Raw genomic sequence first — 18,024 nt, forward strand, 5'->3', positions numbered from 1 at the left:
CAGCACATAGTTTAGTCTGCAGTCTAGCCTGCACCAATCCAATTTTGTGATAAACTGTGTTTGACTTGTGTGCTTATTGAGCCATCATCTACGTGACAATGTGAACCGTTTTAAGTTCTCTGATTCATGTAGGTAACCCCAATGCATTGGGGAAACGTCAAAGTGTACTTTTCTGAATGCTTCAAGAATGGTGGGTAATCTTTCAATAAGTGGAGAAGGGTGATTTTAATGTTGTGTAGTATTTTGAGATATGTATCGTAAGCGACTCCAGTGCACAATTCAGGTAGCCAATGGCTTTAGTTGTATATATATATTCTTTGGAATTTAGAAATGATCACTAAGGAGTAAGAACTATCGAACAATTGGTTTGAGATATTCTGTTTGCATATCCCCCGTTTCATTGTGGCTCAAGTAAGAGATTATACGCTTTTGAATGAATTCTTTTTTCAATAGAGAATTCCTGCTGTTTTTCTATAGTAAAATAATAGATGTTTTATTAGATTCATGGACTGAAAGGTTTGCCTTCTAGAAGACCATAATAGCAGACTAGCGAATCGGAGAGAAAGAGCGATGTGTTTAGGTGTTAGATCGCATGGTCTATATCTTTTGTATGATAATGGCCTTATGGTTTTGCATTAAGAACTTTGCACTGTTTTTATTTCCAGGATTTAGTACTTCTCAGTTTACACAATCAAGTTCATCCAATGTCTCGTTCCAGTAAGTGATATAGCAGATGATTATACTTTAACTTATTATTTGGTTACGTACTGTCATTTTTTAATTACTACATTTACTAATAATTTATTAAATTAAATATGAGTATGTGACTTATTTTTTACCTTATGAAGAATTAATGTTTACCTTAGATTATGAGGTAAAGAAAGTGAAATATGTCTTCTCTCTTATGGTTGTTTGTATTCATCGAATGTGACGTATGGCGTATATACTTATATTGGAAATTATGTCCTTCAATATATTTGAGCTTGTTTTCTTAATATTTACTTTCTGAAGTTTACTTGAATTCTTGAATTAAGAAGTAAAGTAAGCAAGATTTATTATTTTAAAGTTGTTCATTTATTATAATGTGTAATGTTGAAAGTTATGTTGTTATCTATGCATGAAGCATGTCATATATATGCATCTCATGCATTAGAAGTTATGTTATTGTCTTATGGCTGCGACAGTACTGGTACAACGCCGTACGTTGCTCATAGAGGGATACAACGTACACCCTTACGTTATCCGAGGGGTAAGGGTGAGGAAGTTTAATTATGTTTTTCAGATATGGTTAACTTGCTCAGCTTAATATCATTATTAAAGATGAATGTTTAATTAACTATAGCTTAATAGTTTGTTAAAGTAATTAACTTGCTGAGATTTTCGAACCTCATCCTTACTATCTTTTCTGATGTACCGTGAGGTGATGACGAGTATGCGGGATGGGTAGCAGCACGACCGTTGCACAACCACCACCATCTAGTGTTTTTTTCTGTTGTGTTATCAGTTCGGACTCTTGGTCATTCTATCGTTTGTGTGTGTCTCGTTGTGTCATGAATGGATGGTTGAGGCATGCTCCTCGTTTATTGGGATGTTTAATACTATTGGTGTGAAGAAATTTTTTTCCTATGTGGTGATTATTTAGTTACATCTCTAGTTATATGAGAGGCGATACCAAAGTTTTTTAGAGTTTAAGAGACTTGGAGGTCTATTTTTAGTAGCACTTCAGGTTTATAGTGGTCCCATGTGTTATACTTCTTGGCATTTGCACCCCTCCCCTCCCTGGCTCCCTGCCCCGCTGTCGTGTGTGTCGACGTGCTAGCCAAGCCCATCCCGCACGCCAATTTTTACCCGAACCCGACGCACGGCCAGATGTCACGCAGCCAACGAACCACACGAGCCCACCGTGCAGTAGCACGAGCAGCTTTGCGGCCCGTGCGAGAAGAACCATTTTCTTCACCCCGCGACGCCCTAGTCCAGCGCATTCAGGCTGTCGCTGCGTGGGGTCGGAGGCTCGACAGGCTTAGGGTATCTCCAGTGGTTATCTCCATCTGATATCTCTTACTTCTCTCAGCACACTTCTCAAAAGATTCCATTCTTAATTTTTCATATCTTACAATGCTTAGAGATATCTCTTATTTTCTCTCCTTTAAAAATTAGCTTTCCAAGATTCCCCTCCATATAAGCAAGATTTCTCTTCACTTCAGTTTTATTTTTACTCCCACATACTTCTCTTTACTCTACATATTACAATAATAAAAACTAGCTGCTATCTACCATCATTAAAGTTACCTTATCACCGCTACTACGGGTAACATAGGCGGGCAGGTAAGGCCGCGCCGCGTGTGGGCCACGCTCCACCCCACCCCACGTCGTGTCGGCCTTGATGGCTCCACCTGCGCCGACCACATGCGCCATGGTGGAAGAGATGGCATCAGCGGAGCTTTCCCGTGAAGAGAACGTGTACATGGCCAAGCTCGCCGAACAGGCTGAGAGGTACGAGGAGATGGTCGAGTTCATGGAGAAGATGCGCAACCTCCTGTCTGTTGCATACAAGAATGTGATTGGAGCCCACCGTGCCTCGTGGCGCATCATCTCCTCCACTGAGCAGGAGGAGGGCCGAGGCAATGAGGACCGTGTAACACTCATCAAGGATTACCGCGGCAAGATTTGAGACTGAGCTAACAAATGCAAGATCTGTGATGGCATCCCCAAGCTGTTCGAATCACACCTTGTGCCCTCTTCCACCGCCCCTGAAGATGAAGGGTGACTACTACAGGTAATATGATACGCAGTAAGACATTTGCTTCTGTTATGGGATGTGGTTTTCATTTGGCTGAATCAATTGTGATAATTAGATACCTCGCCGAGTTCAAGAATGGGGCTGATAGAAATGATGCTGCTGAGAATACCATGGTGGCGTACAAGGCTGCCCAGGTCAACAAACTTTTATTTCGTTTCGTGATTGTCATGTCAAATTTTGTTTCGGAAGCATCGATCTTGCATTATTTTCTTTTTCACTGCACGTTTTACTACATGTACTTTACTACAAAAAATTGGTTTGTGCTGCAATCAGGATATTGCTTTGGCTGAGCTGCCTCCAACTCACCCCATTAGGCTTGGGCTGGCACTTAACTTCTCAGTGTTCTACTATGAGATTCTCAACTCACCTGATCGTGCCTGCAGTCTCGCAAAGCAGGTTAGTTTTTTCGGCATCAATAGATGTTCTGTTAATATATTATCTCTGTGGATGTGCAATGTTTGGGTAGGGAATTGCCGATCTCTTCTTGATGATGTTGATGTGGAGATTATATAATGAACACAACACATCTTCATTTTATGATAATTAGTAGTGAGCTTTAGCCAGCGGAATTGTCTATAACATGCGATTCATGTCATGTATTCCTTTTGTTAGCGTTTTATATCTTCTGCTATTATGTATGCTGTTTTGACAACATTTAAGTAACATTTTTAATTGAGTAGAAGAGGCAGTGATACGTCACAGTACATTAGTTATGTATCACAAGATTGTCACACTAGAGGACCATTTGCACTATTTTCCCTTTTTCGTTATGCATCTCTATACTCAATGCAGCTCATTCCTTTACTTTGGGGACACTTTTACGTTGCTTTTTTTCTGGAGTAGAAAGCCCGGGAGATATGGGATACCACAACTGCAGTAATAGATACTGTATTTTCTTTTAGTTGTCATACCTACAGTAAAAAAATATGTGTACTTTTTATGTGAGGGTAGGTTTGTTCACTCTTTGTTTGTGATATGGATAGGAAACCTAACATTTTGGTTCCTTACTATTCTGTCATTGACACATAGAACAGTGGAAATTTCATGGAATCAGTATGTTGGGAGACATCTTTGAATTGCTAGTCAACTGTTGTGCTGAGTGTGCCCACTAGAAAAAGGATCCTATTGGTGTACCCTTTTCAAACATCATAGCTTAACCCATGCGCTTAAATGATTCTATCCTGTCTTCTACAATTTAAAGAAGAATAATTTTTTTGATTATGTAGAGTTCCCTTTGTTTATTTATGGAGACCATTGACACGCGACATCATGCTGATGTTCCCTCCTTTGCGATTGGCAGGCATTTGATGAGGCCATCTCAGAGCTGGACACCCTGAGCGAGGAGTCCTACAAGGACAGCGCTCTGATCATGCAACTCCTCCGTGATAACTTGATCCTGTGGACTTCCGAAATCTCGGTAACATCCATTTTCCAAGCAGACAATTCTGGTCGCACTTCTTGTATCCTGAAATAATCCTGACTCCTGAACCATTTGTACTCGGTGCGCTTGGCTTCAGGAGGACCCTGCGGGGATCAGGGAGGCCGCACCGAAGTCCGGTGAGCGGCAGTAAAGCTGGCTTTACGTGCCCTGGAAACTAGTAGCTAGCGTTTGCTACTGTGTAATGACACTACGCAATGTGATCTGGATCCTGGTTTCTCCGGTGCGACGCTGTAGCCGTGCTATGATTATTGTCGGCAAAATTTGGGGCTCCCCAAATGTGACGTTGGTCCGGCTGGGGGGGGGGACGCCATGAGATGCGCGCCATTTTCTTGAAATCACGGCCCCAGGAATTCCATTAATCGCATAGCAATTCTCAAATCAACCCAGCAGACATCCAGAAAACATTAGATAAGCGGAATTTTCTTGAAATCACAGCCCCAGGAATTCCATTCATCGCATAGCGATTCTCAAATGGCATAGCACACCTCGGGTGGTTGGCACTACTAACGTGACCAATCTCAAAAGCAACGGCTCAAAACAAAAATAATCAACTATTGCTTGGCACTTCTAGCATGACCAGTCTTACCAGCAATGGGCCAAAAGAAACAGTGTGTGATGTAGATAATCAGGAAACATTGCAGGAGGCCGACGCAACAAAGAATTCTAGAACCACAGTAAAACCGCCAATACATGAATTAGACCTGGGAGTAGCCAGAGCTGAACAATGAGTTCTAATATCAAACACAAGAGCAAGGCTACAACCGCAAGCAGTCACAATATGCAAGTGACAGAATTATTTGCCCTATAAGATTGCTGGTAGAGCATTACAATTTGCAAGTTAGCACAGGTTACAACTATGGAATCCCATAACAACACATCATGCACGAATCTAGTGACTAAACTGCTATCGTATAGCTTAGTATCGATGGTGAAGGCTAAAACCAAAGGCTGGCATACAAAAGATAAGAGAGCATTCATCGGCCATTCCGAAAATACCAGAAACGCACTCAAAACACGAATAAGTACTTGCCCATCAGAGAACAGGTTATGAACAAACGTGCTGATAAATAAGATCTAATGGCTGGAATCACTTGGATGAAAGCTCATAAATGCATCAGATGGTTTGAATGCATGGTTACACTCGAGTTGTACTCAAATGGTGGTACGCAAAGCATTTCCCATTTTATGCTGAAATGCATCAGCTAGGTCATTCCTAGGCCATATGGTGAAGCTTAAATCCAACAATACACTAGACCTCAATAGAGCATGCTTAAACCATATCGTAAAGCTTAAATCCAACAATACACTAGACCACAATAGAGCATGCTTAAACCATATTGCTGAACTAAAAACATCCACCTACCATGCACTTTCATATCAAGAATTGATCCTTGTAAAACATGAACAATCTTCAAATTAACCTGATGATAGCTCCATAAAGGAATAGACTATGCATTGATCCGTACAGGAATGGTACATATACTCCTAAACAATAACAGTTCATGAACTGCAAAACAGGGTATGTATCACAAGTGTAAATAATCAATCAGATGACAGCATTGACAAAGCAATCGAATTTTAAGAGACCTAATATGTCATGCGGCAATAAACTGACAAACTAATAGAGAGAAACAAACTAAGGCCTACGTGGAGTGATTTACAACAGCTAGAGTTAAGACAACTATAAACTCAATTACTCAACAAGGCATTAATCAAATTAGAGATATATATTTGAAAGTTGATAATGAAAGAATATAAGAGAATATTAAGACAAGACATCATGCAGGAAACAAATCAGATGGCTATTAAAATAGATCTTCAAATCTGAAAGGTTAGATAGCAATGAAATCAACAGGAGAATGCATCACGGTGTGTAATTAGAATGCAGAGTCAACAACAACAGCTGGTCGCATTAACCCAACAAATCGTAAATATGTCCAGACCCAGATCTTATTTGGACCGCAAGACTAACACATTTAGTGGCAAGACATCAAAACTTAACACAAAGCAAAAGTAGCACATATCATTGTTCTCCGTACCACCACTTCAGTCATGCATAACAGAGACGGATGCTTAAGCAACTAAATACGTAAAACAGAAAGGTAAATCACCGGCCAAATCCGGCGGCATTAAGACCGAGCAGCATCCGACCGTTGTCCCCAGAAGGAATGTATGCAACATTCGGCGAGCGGGCCAGCTCTGCAGCAATCTCCCTGGCCGCCTCGATCCTCCTCAGCTCGATCAGCCCTGTCCCAGCTATCGCCGTGGCCTCTGAGATGAGCCGAGCGGACTCGCTCTCTCCCTCGGCGCGCACGATTGCCGCGCGCCTCTCCTGCTCCGCCTTGGCGACGAGGAACTTGGAGCGCTCAGCCTCCTGCTGCGCGACCTGCTTCTTCTCAACTGCCTGCGAGAACTCGATACCGTAGGAGAGGTGGGTGATGGCGACGTCGTCGAGGATGATGTTGAACTCGCGAGCGCGGCGGATGAGCGCGTCGCGGACAAGGGCGGAGACGTGGGGGCGATCGGTGAGGAGCTGGTCGGCGTTGAACTGGGCGACGACGGCCTTGAGCACCTCGTTGCCGATGGAAGGGAGCACCTTGTCATCGTACTCTAGGCCGAGGGAGGTGAAGATGGTGGGGAGGTGGTCGACGTCGGGGCGGGAGAGGAGGCGGAGCGTGAGGTTGACCATCTGGAGGTCCTTGGTGCCTGAGTTGGAGGAGAAGTTGTGCGGCCGCGTGCGGATGTCGAAGATGTAGGGCTTCTGGAGCCACGGCACGAGGAAGTGGGTGCCCTCGGTGACGGTCTCCGGCAGCACCCCGCGGAACCGGTCGAAGATGACGGCGCGCTCGCCGCCGTCGACGGTGTAGAGCGACGCGGAGAGGAGGGAGGCCGCGGCGCCGAGCCCTGCCGCAGCCTTCGCGATGTTGGTCAGGAACGACACCGCCGCAGGACCGCCGGCCATGTCGCCTTTCGGGTGTGCGGGGGGATTTGGGGAGCGGGGCGGCGCTGGGGCAAAACCCTAGCGAGGAGGGGATTCGGTTTGGGGGCGGCGGGCGTATGGATCTGGGTGTGCTTTTCGTGGGTTTTGTGGGGGTTTATTGCGTGCTGGGTCCATTTCTTGAGAGATAAGAAGGTGGGAAACGGCGGTCTGCGTCGATGGCAGGTGGGGCCCCGTTCCGGTTTTTGGTTTGGGAAAGAAGAAAGAAAACTTGTCTGAGTTTTGTGTTGCGTTTGGACGGTCCTTCGCGGATGTGGGCCGTTATTTCGGCGCCATGCAAGGAATTTTCTCTAATGTATAAAAGATAAGTTAGTTCTCGTATTATTTTTTTATCACTATTTTTCTCTTATTTAATAAAAAAAATTAAATTTGAATAATTTATTTATTCTTTTATCTATTCTCATCCTCTAGTCATAATAGCTACGGATCCGAGACCCATTTTATAAATAAAAATAAAAAAGTTAAGAAAAAAATTAGTAAATAATCTTTTCATCTGTTTTCATATCTCATCTAAAATAAAACTAAGACATCACTTCCGACATATTCGTTCAGCAGAACTATCACGTTTCATCCACATCTCTATATCTTGAGTTTGTGCTTAATGTTACCACATTCAATATTTTTGTTTTCGTTGTAACGCACGGATGGTAGTTTTTTCTATATTTAGTAAAAAATAAAATTACAAAACTATGTGGTTGTTTTGAAATTTGATGAAAGTAAACTCCTCCCGCTCGTTTAGTGGGTTGAAAGGGAAAATTGCCCATTGAACAAACGGAAGGTTAAAAAATAGCCCTCCGGTGGGTTTTCTTCCCACCCAATCACAGGACAAGATGAGGCCATGTGTTAGGCCCTGTTTGTTTCAGCTTCGGATTCTGCCTTTCAGCTTTTATAATCCGAAGCTGAAACAAACAGGCAGCTTTTGGTTATAGCTTTTTAAAATCTGCTGGTTGGATTGTGATAATCTGAGAAGCTGGTTTTTCTCAGCTTTTGATAGATTGTGAAAGTCCATTTTACTAAACTGTCCATTAAATTTTTTTAGAATCTACAGTCTAAAAGCTTTTCACAATCCAGCTTTTCACAATCCAGCTTTTAACAATCCAGCTTTTATAAGCTGCTTTTCAGAATCTCTAGCTGAAACAAACAGGCCCTTAGGCTGCCACTGAGGCAAAACAACTTCTTGCCTGTTGGGTGGGCTAGAAGTGAGCATGGGCCTCGCAACACTACCCTCTTGCCCATTGGAACTGTACAAGGCAGCGTCCATCTCGCGGTCGCTGCATGTGGACTCGGATGACTTGTTTCGAAGCTTTGTGGCAAGCCGTGGCGACAAGGATGATGAGGACAACACGCGGTGGGTGGCACGGGAGAAGCTCCAGGCCACGACAACAGGCTCTCTTTGTCCCGGTTGGCATACAAGTCAACCACCCGCTCTCTTAGGACCTGTTTGTTTCAACTAGAGATTCTGAAAAGCAGTTTATAAAAACTGAATTATTAAAAGCTGGATTGTGAAAAACTTTTAAACTGTAGATTCTAAAAAATTTAATGAACAGTTTAGTAAAATGGACTTTCACAATCTATCAAAAGCTGAGAAAAACCAGCTTCTCAGATTCTCACAATCCAACTAGCAGATTTTAAAAAGCTATAACCAAAAGCTGTATGTTTGTTTCAGCTTCGGATTATAAAAGCTGAAAGCCAGAATCCGAAACTGAAACAAACAGGGCCTTAGTGGGTGATTTTTACTTGCCGCTCACTGATAGGCTAGAGAAGTCTATTTCTGTCAAAATCCAAAACGGACGCATAGCTTTATAAATTTCTTTTTTAGAAAATATAGAAAAAAATCGAAGTTTCTTGGGCAACAATGTCTCCGTGCCCGTGCCGGCTGATGGGCCAACGACCCAACACTGGTTCGTACATGGGCTAGTGGCAATTCTCATCGTCCTTACAACCACGGCGACCGTGCGGCCGTGGGCTCGTACCATGGGATAGTAGCGGCAGCAGCGCATGCCTGCCACCCAGGCAGCAAAGTGTTAAACACCGACGCGGTAGCGCACGCGTACGCACTACGCACCGCCGTACTGCAAAGGCACATCGACGGAGGCGACGCGGCGCTGTTGCGGAGGGACACCCCTCGCCGCCCGGCACATGGTGGCACGCACTTGCCAAGTGCAGCTGCTGAGGCTGGACGGGCTCCATCCCTCCGTCCCGCAGGCCACTGCACCGGTCCCAGGTCCCAACCCAGCCGGCGGGGACCCCGGCACAGCGGCAAGGCGATCGACCGACCGGGCCGTGCAGCCGCAGCCTCGCGTGGGCGTTGGTTGCATCGTTCCGAAGCCAGCATCCATTACTGCTCCCCACGACCCTTGCCTTGCACAGCGCAACATGCAGCTCCTTCCATGCCATGCACAGTTACGTTTGTTCAGAGGACAAAATTAAATGAGATATAACTATTCATATTTTGTTATAGGAGCCGATTCAAATTTTTTTTAATATAGAATGACGACCTAATGTTTTTTAGTTGGATGAATAGAATTTGGATAAGATTAGCCAAAATTTAGCAGTACTCACTTGTCATATATTTAGTTTTTATTAAAATATAATCACCAAGATCTTATTTTATTGATTTAATTATAATAAATATAATGGTACCATCGTATCGCAAATCAGATAAACAAATTATGAGATAATATTATTTAAATTGTGCTGATAAAAAAATATATTTAACTCTAAACAATTAGAATATACCATATCAATAAAGATAAAACTTATATAGGACATGAATAGCTCTGTCCAGAAGTTTTGGACGAATAAGTTCATCTAACATCAGATAAAATATTTCCTCTGAATGACTATCGCATCCAGCTTACTCTCCGATGAAACACTAAAAACACAATATATGACCACCTCTCATCTAAAAATATCCCTCTAACTAGTACTGAAACACAACCTTCATTTGTCTCCCAGCTCGTTGCTAGTACTGAAACCTGCACGACTCATCAGATCAGCAGCCTGAAAGCGCCTTTGCTGCTCTGAAGAAAGCGTGGCAGAGGAGAACAGCACGGACCGAATCGGTGCCCGAGCTGTACCGGGGAAGCAATAATGCAACGGCAGTCATTATTGCCGGAAAATCGCCCATTGATTGTTGCGGATTCGTAGTGGGGAAGCGACTCGGGCTCTGCTCGATCTTTTTAAAAGCCTGACAACTAATATGACAGGGCGTGCATGATCTATCCAGCTCCCCAGCATCCCTGTTCTCCTCCTGTTATAATTTTCGTTCGGGGATTGAAGGAAGGAGAGGATGCCCGGGTGGGAGTTGTGGTCGGCAAGTACGATCGCGCGTCGACGTCGTTGGAGCAGTTCCTATCTCGGGGACAATCTGATATGCTGCCGACGAACAGCCGTGTCCTCGTTGCTTTCTGGAGTTCCCTGCTATTTTGTGATGTCGAAGAGGCCAAACTGCATCCAAGTCTGCGACTAAGACTATAGTGAACGGTTTTTTTATTGGATGAAAATCTTGTTGAGAAGGATTTTTTTTTCTTTTTAGCGTTTTAACGGTTTCACTTTATGGTTCTTGTCACGAAATAATTTTTAAAATTATTCCCTTCAAAATAAGATTCTCTATTTTTTCTTCACGATTCTTTCGAAATAAAACTGTTGAAGATAAAATAAAATATAAAATAAAAATAAAAAAAGTAAATGAAATAAAGAGAATATGATTAGAGATGTTATTGTCGTTCGACTCGGTCGCTGCTCGAGGCATGGCCGCATGGGTCGTCTGAACTCTGAAGATTACCTGCGAAGCTGTCACTGACTGCACAGGAACAGTTTCCGCTTCTGATTTCAGACAGTTACTATTAACAATTGGATGCACGGATTATTCAGAACGCTCAGTGAATGCAGCAAGTACTACTAGCGCAAAAGCAAGTCCGGTTTTCTTGGCGCAGTTGTTAGGTGACGAGATATGACACACACGATCAAACACGAAAGCGGCTGAGATTATACTCACAACCTACTTTTCCATTGAACATGGATCAGGTACTGGTAGTAACTAAGTAACTACAGTCATCATATACGCGCAATCAATAATATTATAACAGAGGTAACTATTTTCACGATAAAAAATAATTGAAAACAAAAATATGAGGATTCATTTCTAAAAACTTAACAACTTAAGATAAAAAAAATATATTCATCTTTACCAAGAGAAAGAAAGTAACAAAAGAAAAGATATGAAATTAAGCAAACCTCTTGTGCACAGTATAGAGGGGCAACAAATTTGAACCGTGTGATTAAGAGAAAGACGTCAAAAGCTCATGCATAACTTTTGTATTTTATGCCTATTTATTATAGAAGATGTAGATTGATTCTAGTTATTGATACCGATAGAAAGAAATAATAGTATATTAATACTTTGTAATATTAATAACGTCTATTAATTGTATGTTTCAAAATTGATTGATATTGCCAACCAATTATTTCCATATGCGAAACGTGACGCAGATCAGCAGAACCTGCAGTGAGACGTTGGAGGCGGTGGATTCAATTGGGAGACGTTAGATGTGATTCTCAACACCAAACATATTGGTGGCTTTATAGTTTAAATTATATGTTGCATCAAAGGCTTCTCCTATCACCAATTCAACACCATCAGCACACACGGCTAAACAAAAATAATTCAGGAAAAAGCACCAAGAGATTCATGAAACTTCAAAGAATAACAGCACACGGTGACGCCCTAAGACAAGCGCAAGAAGACAGAGGAAAAATATCTCATTTTTTCTTTCAAAACCTTTCATGAGTTACCGAATGATCACTATGTTGCCTGACTTGGACCGGAGTGATCGGATTTGGACCTCAACTCTGACGGATCGAGCCGGTGGGCCTCAGCGGCCGATCGTCAGCCTCGTCTATGGACGCGCTCCGGCCGGACCGCGCCGTCGACGCCGAACCCGTGCCGCCGAGCTCCTCGATGCGCGCCACGATCTCCGGCATCGCCGGCCGTTGGTCGGGGACCGGCACAGTGCAGTCCATGGCCAGCCGCAGCATCTCCACCATCTCTTCCTCGGCGCCCGGGTGCCTGAGCAGCGCCGTGTCGAACACCTCGGACGTCCACTCCTCCTTCACCACGGACCGCGCCCACCGCGGGAGGTCGACGCCCTCGTCGTGCAGCACGGCGTGCGTGGGGGCCTTCCCCGTGAGCAGCTCCAGGAGCATCACGCCGAAGCTATACACGTCAGCCTTCTGCGAGAGCCTGCGTGGGTCCGCCACCACCTCGGGCGCGCGGTAGCCCGCGATGCGTGTCGACGGCGCGCCCGCGGGGCCGACGAGGTGCGCGAGGCCGTGGTCGGCCACGCGCGCGTCCACCGACTGGCTGAGGAGGATGTTCGAGGACTTGATGTTGCCATGCGTGACCATGGAGCCCGTGGCGTGAATGAACTCGAGGCCGCGGGCGGAGGCCAGCGCGATGCGCCTCCTCGACTCCCAGCTCAGCGGCGACCGGCCGGAGCCACGGTTGCCTGCGATTACCAACTCCGTCCGAAAATCTCTTTCAATTCGAACATCGAAAACAGAGAGGATTGCTTGACAAAAACACTGAGCGCGTACCATGAAGCATCGAGGAGAGGCTGCCCATGGCCACGAACTCGTACACCATGAGCCTCTCGTCCTTGCTGAAGTAGTAGGCCTGCAGGGGCACGACGTTGGGATGATCAATCCCGCCAATCGCCGCGATCTTGTCCCTGAACTCGCGCTCCGGCAACGAGGTCTCCTTGAGGCGCTTCACCGCCATGACTGGTCCGGACTCGATCGCGGCCTTGTATGTGGTGCCGTACGTGCCCTTGCCAAGAACCTCGGCCGACGCGCGCAGCAGGTCCTCGAGGTCGTAGGGCCGAGGAATCCTCCCGAAGAAGAAAAGCTTCTTCCGCCCCACGGCGGCGGGGGCGACGGCGGGTGGCACTGAAGGCGGCGGCGGCGGCGGCCGCGCGTCGGAGACCCGCGGAGTGTAGCCGTTTGGGCTCATTGCCTCTTTGCTGTGCAGGGCCAGCTCCGCCGCGACGGCGTCCTGGCCGCGGTAGGTCGTTCTTGGCTTCCGCCGCACAGCGCCACACACGAGGACGAGAACGGCTGCTATGAGCAAGAAGCCAAACGCGCACCCGATCACAATGCCGGCGATGGCACCGCCGGCGAGGTGGCGCCCCCCTCGCGTGCGGTTGTCTGCCGAGACCGCTGCTACGGGTGGGAGCGCGGGAGACTGCGACGGTGGTTGCGAACTTGGTGCTCGGCATGGCGGGAGCGGCTTGCCACACAACGGCATGCCGAGGAAAGACGTCGCCGGCATGCCGCCGAAGCTTCCGGGTATCTCGCCGGTGAGGTTGTTGAAGGAGACATTTAAAGAGGTGAGCGATGGCATGCTGACGATCGGCAGGTCTCCGGTGAGGAGGTTGCCGTTCAGGTAGAGCAGCTGCAGCCTCCCGTTCTTGGCAATGGCCGGCGGTATTCTTCCCGAGAAGCGGTTGTCCGCGAGGTTGAGCTGCGTCAACGCCGGTAGCGCCAGCACAGCCGCCGGGAGCTCTCCGGAGAGAAGGTTGGACTGCAGGTTGATGATCCGTAGCTCGAGGCAGGACGCTAGGTCCGGCGGCAGCGGGCCGGAGAGCGCATTGAACCGCAGCGACAGCACGGCGAGCTTGGTGAGGCCACCGAGGGCGCCCACGGGGAGCGTACCCCGGAGTCCATCCCCTGGGAGGTGGATCTCTGTGACACGGCCGCCGATGCAGACGATGCCCGTCCAGGAGCACGTCGGCTGGGACGAGTTCCAGGACACGGTCGCCGACCCGAACGGCGCGAGGAAGGCCTGCAGCTCCGCGGTGTCCGAGGCCAGGTCATTGGCGCCCCAGGCCGCACCGGCGGCCAGGACCAGGACCAGGAGTAGCACCAGCACCAGCACGGTGGCGCTCGGCGGGAGCATGTCTTGATGGGTCGCGCCTTTTTCTCGGCTGATCACACCATGCGGGGGCGGGCAGGGGAGGAAGAGGAGGAAAGGAGGGAGGAAACAAGAAAGTGGAATATTGGAAAGAAGCTTTCTTCCAATGCTGTGTTTGTTAAGTGGCAGGTTTTTAGCTGGCAGGGGAGGGAGTGGAGGAATCCACACCACAACGGTATTGCAACTACACCGTGAGATTCGGACGTTTTCTACACCGCCCGATGTGACGTTCGACGCTTCGGATCAAGTGCTAGACGGGAGAGAAAATCCTGTAGCCCTGGCGGCGGTTCGTCCTAAGATCATAGGTGCTGACAATGATAGATTGATAGTAACACCAAGTAGTACAGCACTTACAGTGTGTGATATGGCGCACGCAATTGCAGTATCTGGTTTGGATTTGTATCAACAGAAAAACAACATCACATTCCTACTGTAACTCTGCAAAGAAGGACAATGCTAGGTCAGTTCTCCTGGTCTTGGCCATGGATGCAACAGAATGGATGCAGGGCTTCTGTTGGCATTACACGACAAAAGTAAGGGTGATGGTATATGACAGATGCCTGTTCTTTTTTCTTTTTTTTTTCCCAATCAACACGTCTCGCTTGTAACATGGAGATCCAATGGTGCTACAAATCTTCAACCTCCCGCTTGTGTCAGCATCACCTTCAGCCCGCGGATCCAACTGCATCAGCATCTTGTGTTCTCGTCCCCGTCTCTCATCTGTCTTCAGTCTCTTCACTAGAGCTTCCACCGTCAAATCCATCGGTGTCACCAGCCATCGCATTAACCTAGCTACACTGAACTATCTCTGCTCACTCCCGTCCTACCACCGTGCACCGATGGAGAATCCCGTTAGAAATCGAGCCCCTACCGCTAAACCTTTTCGGCTTCTTTACTTCAACGTCGCTTGAAACCAACTGTGATTTCATGTATGAAGATTAGGAAGCATGCAAAAGTAAATAGATGTTGGACCAAGTCCTGGAGCCGTAACCGTCAGTCAGTGGGCGCATTGGTGGCCTATAATAAAAATGTCATCATGGTGTAATCGTAGGGAAAGTTTGGAGCAAGTGCGCGTGATGATCGGTTATCACCGTCATCACTGAGGTAGTAACTCTGAAGCTACTAACTTGTGCCTTTCAGTTAAGCCGTGTACCACGGGACCAAACGACCTACAACAGCGACGGTCGGTCACATACTTTTCCCTTACTTTCTTCACTTGTCTGAACTTACGTTGCGTCGTGTGCGTGATGTTGTCAACGTCAGTGGGTTTGTTCAGATCTTATCAGCACTTTTCGGAAGTCCTAACCGAGCTGAAGCCAGAATTGATCACAGATTTCACAACAAAAATTGGTCCATTATTTCGGTCATTTTTCAGGCCAAAGCTACTCATAAGGCATAATATAAAGCCTACAATGTTGAGGAGGATCTTCTGATGTCCCATTTAGGGAACCTAACAGTTGTTGAGCAAGATGACATGATTTCAAATTCCAAATGTTTTTACAGGACTGATGCTTCTATTTCTCAGGACATGCAGGCTGGGTTAGGCATTTACATTAGTAGTCTAAATGACCAGCCCTCGTGGTCTCTACAAATTCAAGCAAAGACCATGGTGAGGCTTTAAGCCTCTATTTAGGAATGGTCATTGTTCATAATTTGCAGGTAAAAGAATGTGCCTTTTTCACCGACAACATGACTTATGTGAACTTGAAGAATCCTCATGGAGACATGCCGGATTGGAGAATTCGTCACACTATAATTGGTATCCACCATATTCCAGGTCAAGTTCAAGGATCTATAAATTACATTCGAAGAGAGCAAAATTTGATTGCAGATTCTCTAGCTAGGAGTGTACTTGGAACTGATGATGCTTACCCCGCTTTTACATGCTCTAATTTTAAGCAAAATGGATGTTGCCCTATGAAAAAAATGATGTGCAATCTGCCTTTTTGGGCCAAACTTTGTACCATTTCTTGCATTTAAGTGAATACAAGCCCTTTGGGCGTTTTGATCTTCCAAAAAAAAAAGCGAGCTGAAGCAAACCTAGGCACGGAATTTGCATTACGGCTGCCGACCACGAGATTAAATTTTTCACGGCTAAAGTTCTGCGGAAAAGAGCCATTCAGCCAATGGAAGTGCCAGTAGCTGATTCCTCTCGCTTTTTCAGAGGAGTTTTCTGCTTGCCTGGCCTGAAAACGCGTCCATGCCTACGTATCATCCGGAGAGTGCCTGCCAGAGAGAAACCCTCGACTAAATTAGACCCGGGCAATGCCTTGGCGGACTTTGGTCCTGCATTGCACCAATACGGCCACGGAGACATTGACTTTGTATATGAACATGGCTGGTGCGGCGCCTCCAACTATGATGCCTAGACGAAGTTGGAAAAAGGTCCTATATCCCGAAACGTTTCGAATGCTCGAGCTTGGATCACAAAGATGATTGCTGGACTTCAGAAAAAGACCGAAGATAGAAACAGGAGGAACCGACCCAGTAGAGGAGTTGGTAGCAGTAGCTGCAGCCCCTTTTCTGGAAGTGACCAAACTTCTACAACCTTGCAGCATTCAGACGCTTTTGTACCTTGACATGAACGTACGGTGTGCAAGCTGCAAGCTTCCAGCGAGATGCAGCGCTCCGCTCGTGCTGTCCAACCAAACCACGTCCGGTGCACTGGTGCCGTGGCCTGTGATGAATCCGTACGAATGAGTGGCACGGCATGTTGTTCTTGTACCGATGAGAGGCAGCCGCGCGCGGAGTAATACGGTATGATTGGGCGAACAACAGAGCGCGCGGCGCAGCGCGGGGCGTAGCCGCCCGCACCCATCCGCCGCGCGCGCCGGACAGGGCCACGCGCGGAGCGGCGGTGCCGGGGCCGGGCGAATCCCTCGGCACAGGTTCCCGTTTGACGTTTCCACCGCACGGACGCTCGGTTTTGGCGTTTGCGGGTGCGGTGAGAACTCGCGCGGTGCCGGCTGAAGAGACGCCACCAACCTGGGGGGTTGGTGTACGGGAGTGTGATGTGTCTGGGGATCAGCCTGCACGTCCTCCTCTGCTGCCGCGTCTCGCGGTTCAGACTGGCTGTCCGCCTGTCCCGCGGCCACTTTTCGGACGCTTTTTGACCGCTGGGGTTGGCTTGGGCGCCACCGAGAGCGGATCGGTCTGGCCATTGTAGTACTGTGCTAGTGTACTATTGCTACCGGTGGCGTGGAGAGTGACGCAGAACAACCGTCACTTGGTCACTCCGTTTTCGGCCGAGTCTTCAGTATAGTACGGAGTATACGGCTATCTACCGGTGGAAGTAGATCCAGTGCAGTTGCTGCTCTATCTACAACCCTTAGCACCATTGGATCCTCAACCAAAGTTTTGAGATTACCCGTGCACGGTATCATATGGGATGTTGCAGCAAGTACTGCTTACTGTGTTTTGTAAGTAGCGGTCTACACCCCTTGGATCTGAGAAACAAAGAGCTGAGATTGCTTATATAGTTGCTATTTTGCAGTTACAATGGCAAGTACAGGACCTCTTTGCTATGCCATTTATTTATTTTTCTTTTGTTTTGCATATGTTTCATGTGGGCATCCTGCCTCTGCATCCTTCGATTTCCTCCTGAGGTCATAACGAAAGTAAAATAGTTAGATTTTTCATATTGTCCTTATTTCTTTTCTACTTGTCACGGACAAAATGATCCCTAAAGGTGTATGATAGTACTCTTTCCTCAAGATATGTCATGTTTCTAGTAAATTCTTAATTCTTAATTATTAAATCCTTATCATTTGTCACATAATTAGATAAAGTGATGATTATATGTGTTTATTGGG

At 46.6% G+C, this 18,024-nt stretch overlaps 2 protein-coding genes and 1 pseudogene across 2 annotated transcripts; 1 reads left to right on the forward strand and 2 right to left on the reverse strand.

The window, feature by feature from the left end:
- Positions 1 to 2,425: 2,425 nt before the first annotated feature.
- LOC133923534 (14-3-3-like protein GF14-12) lies at positions 2,426 to 4,406 on the forward strand (annotated as a pseudogene).
- Positions 4,407 to 6,131: 1,725 nt separating this feature from the next.
- LOC133924361 (prohibitin-3, mitochondrial-like) lies at positions 6,132 to 7,350 on the reverse strand. The gene has a single exon (XM_062369854.1). The coding sequence runs from the start codon at positions 7,201 to 7,203 to the stop codon at positions 6,349 to 6,351; it is 855 nt and encodes a 284-aa protein (XP_062225838.1). The 5' UTR covers positions 7,204 to 7,350; the 3' UTR covers positions 6,132 to 6,348.
- Positions 7,351 to 11,929: 4,579 nt separating this feature from the next.
- On the reverse strand, positions 11,930 to 14,535 carry LOC133924362 (probable inactive receptor kinase RLK902). Its single transcript, XM_062369855.1, has 2 exons — positions 12,838 to 14,535; positions 11,930 to 12,749 (listed from the first exon to the last, which is right to left on the reverse strand). Exons 1-2 carry the CDS (start codon positions 14,195 to 14,197, stop codon positions 12,088 to 12,090), a joined length of 2,022 nt encoding a protein of 673 aa, XP_062225839.1. The 5' UTR covers positions 14,198 to 14,535; the 3' UTR covers positions 11,930 to 12,087.
- Between the last annotated feature and the right edge of the window lie 3,489 nt (positions 14,536 to 18,024).

Source organism: Phragmites australis, chromosome 7 (assembly GCF_958298935.1).
Source record: "Phragmites australis chromosome 7, lpPhrAust1.1, whole genome shotgun sequence".
Classification (NCBI taxonomy): domain Eukaryota; kingdom Viridiplantae; phylum Streptophyta; class Magnoliopsida; order Poales; family Poaceae; genus Phragmites; species Phragmites australis.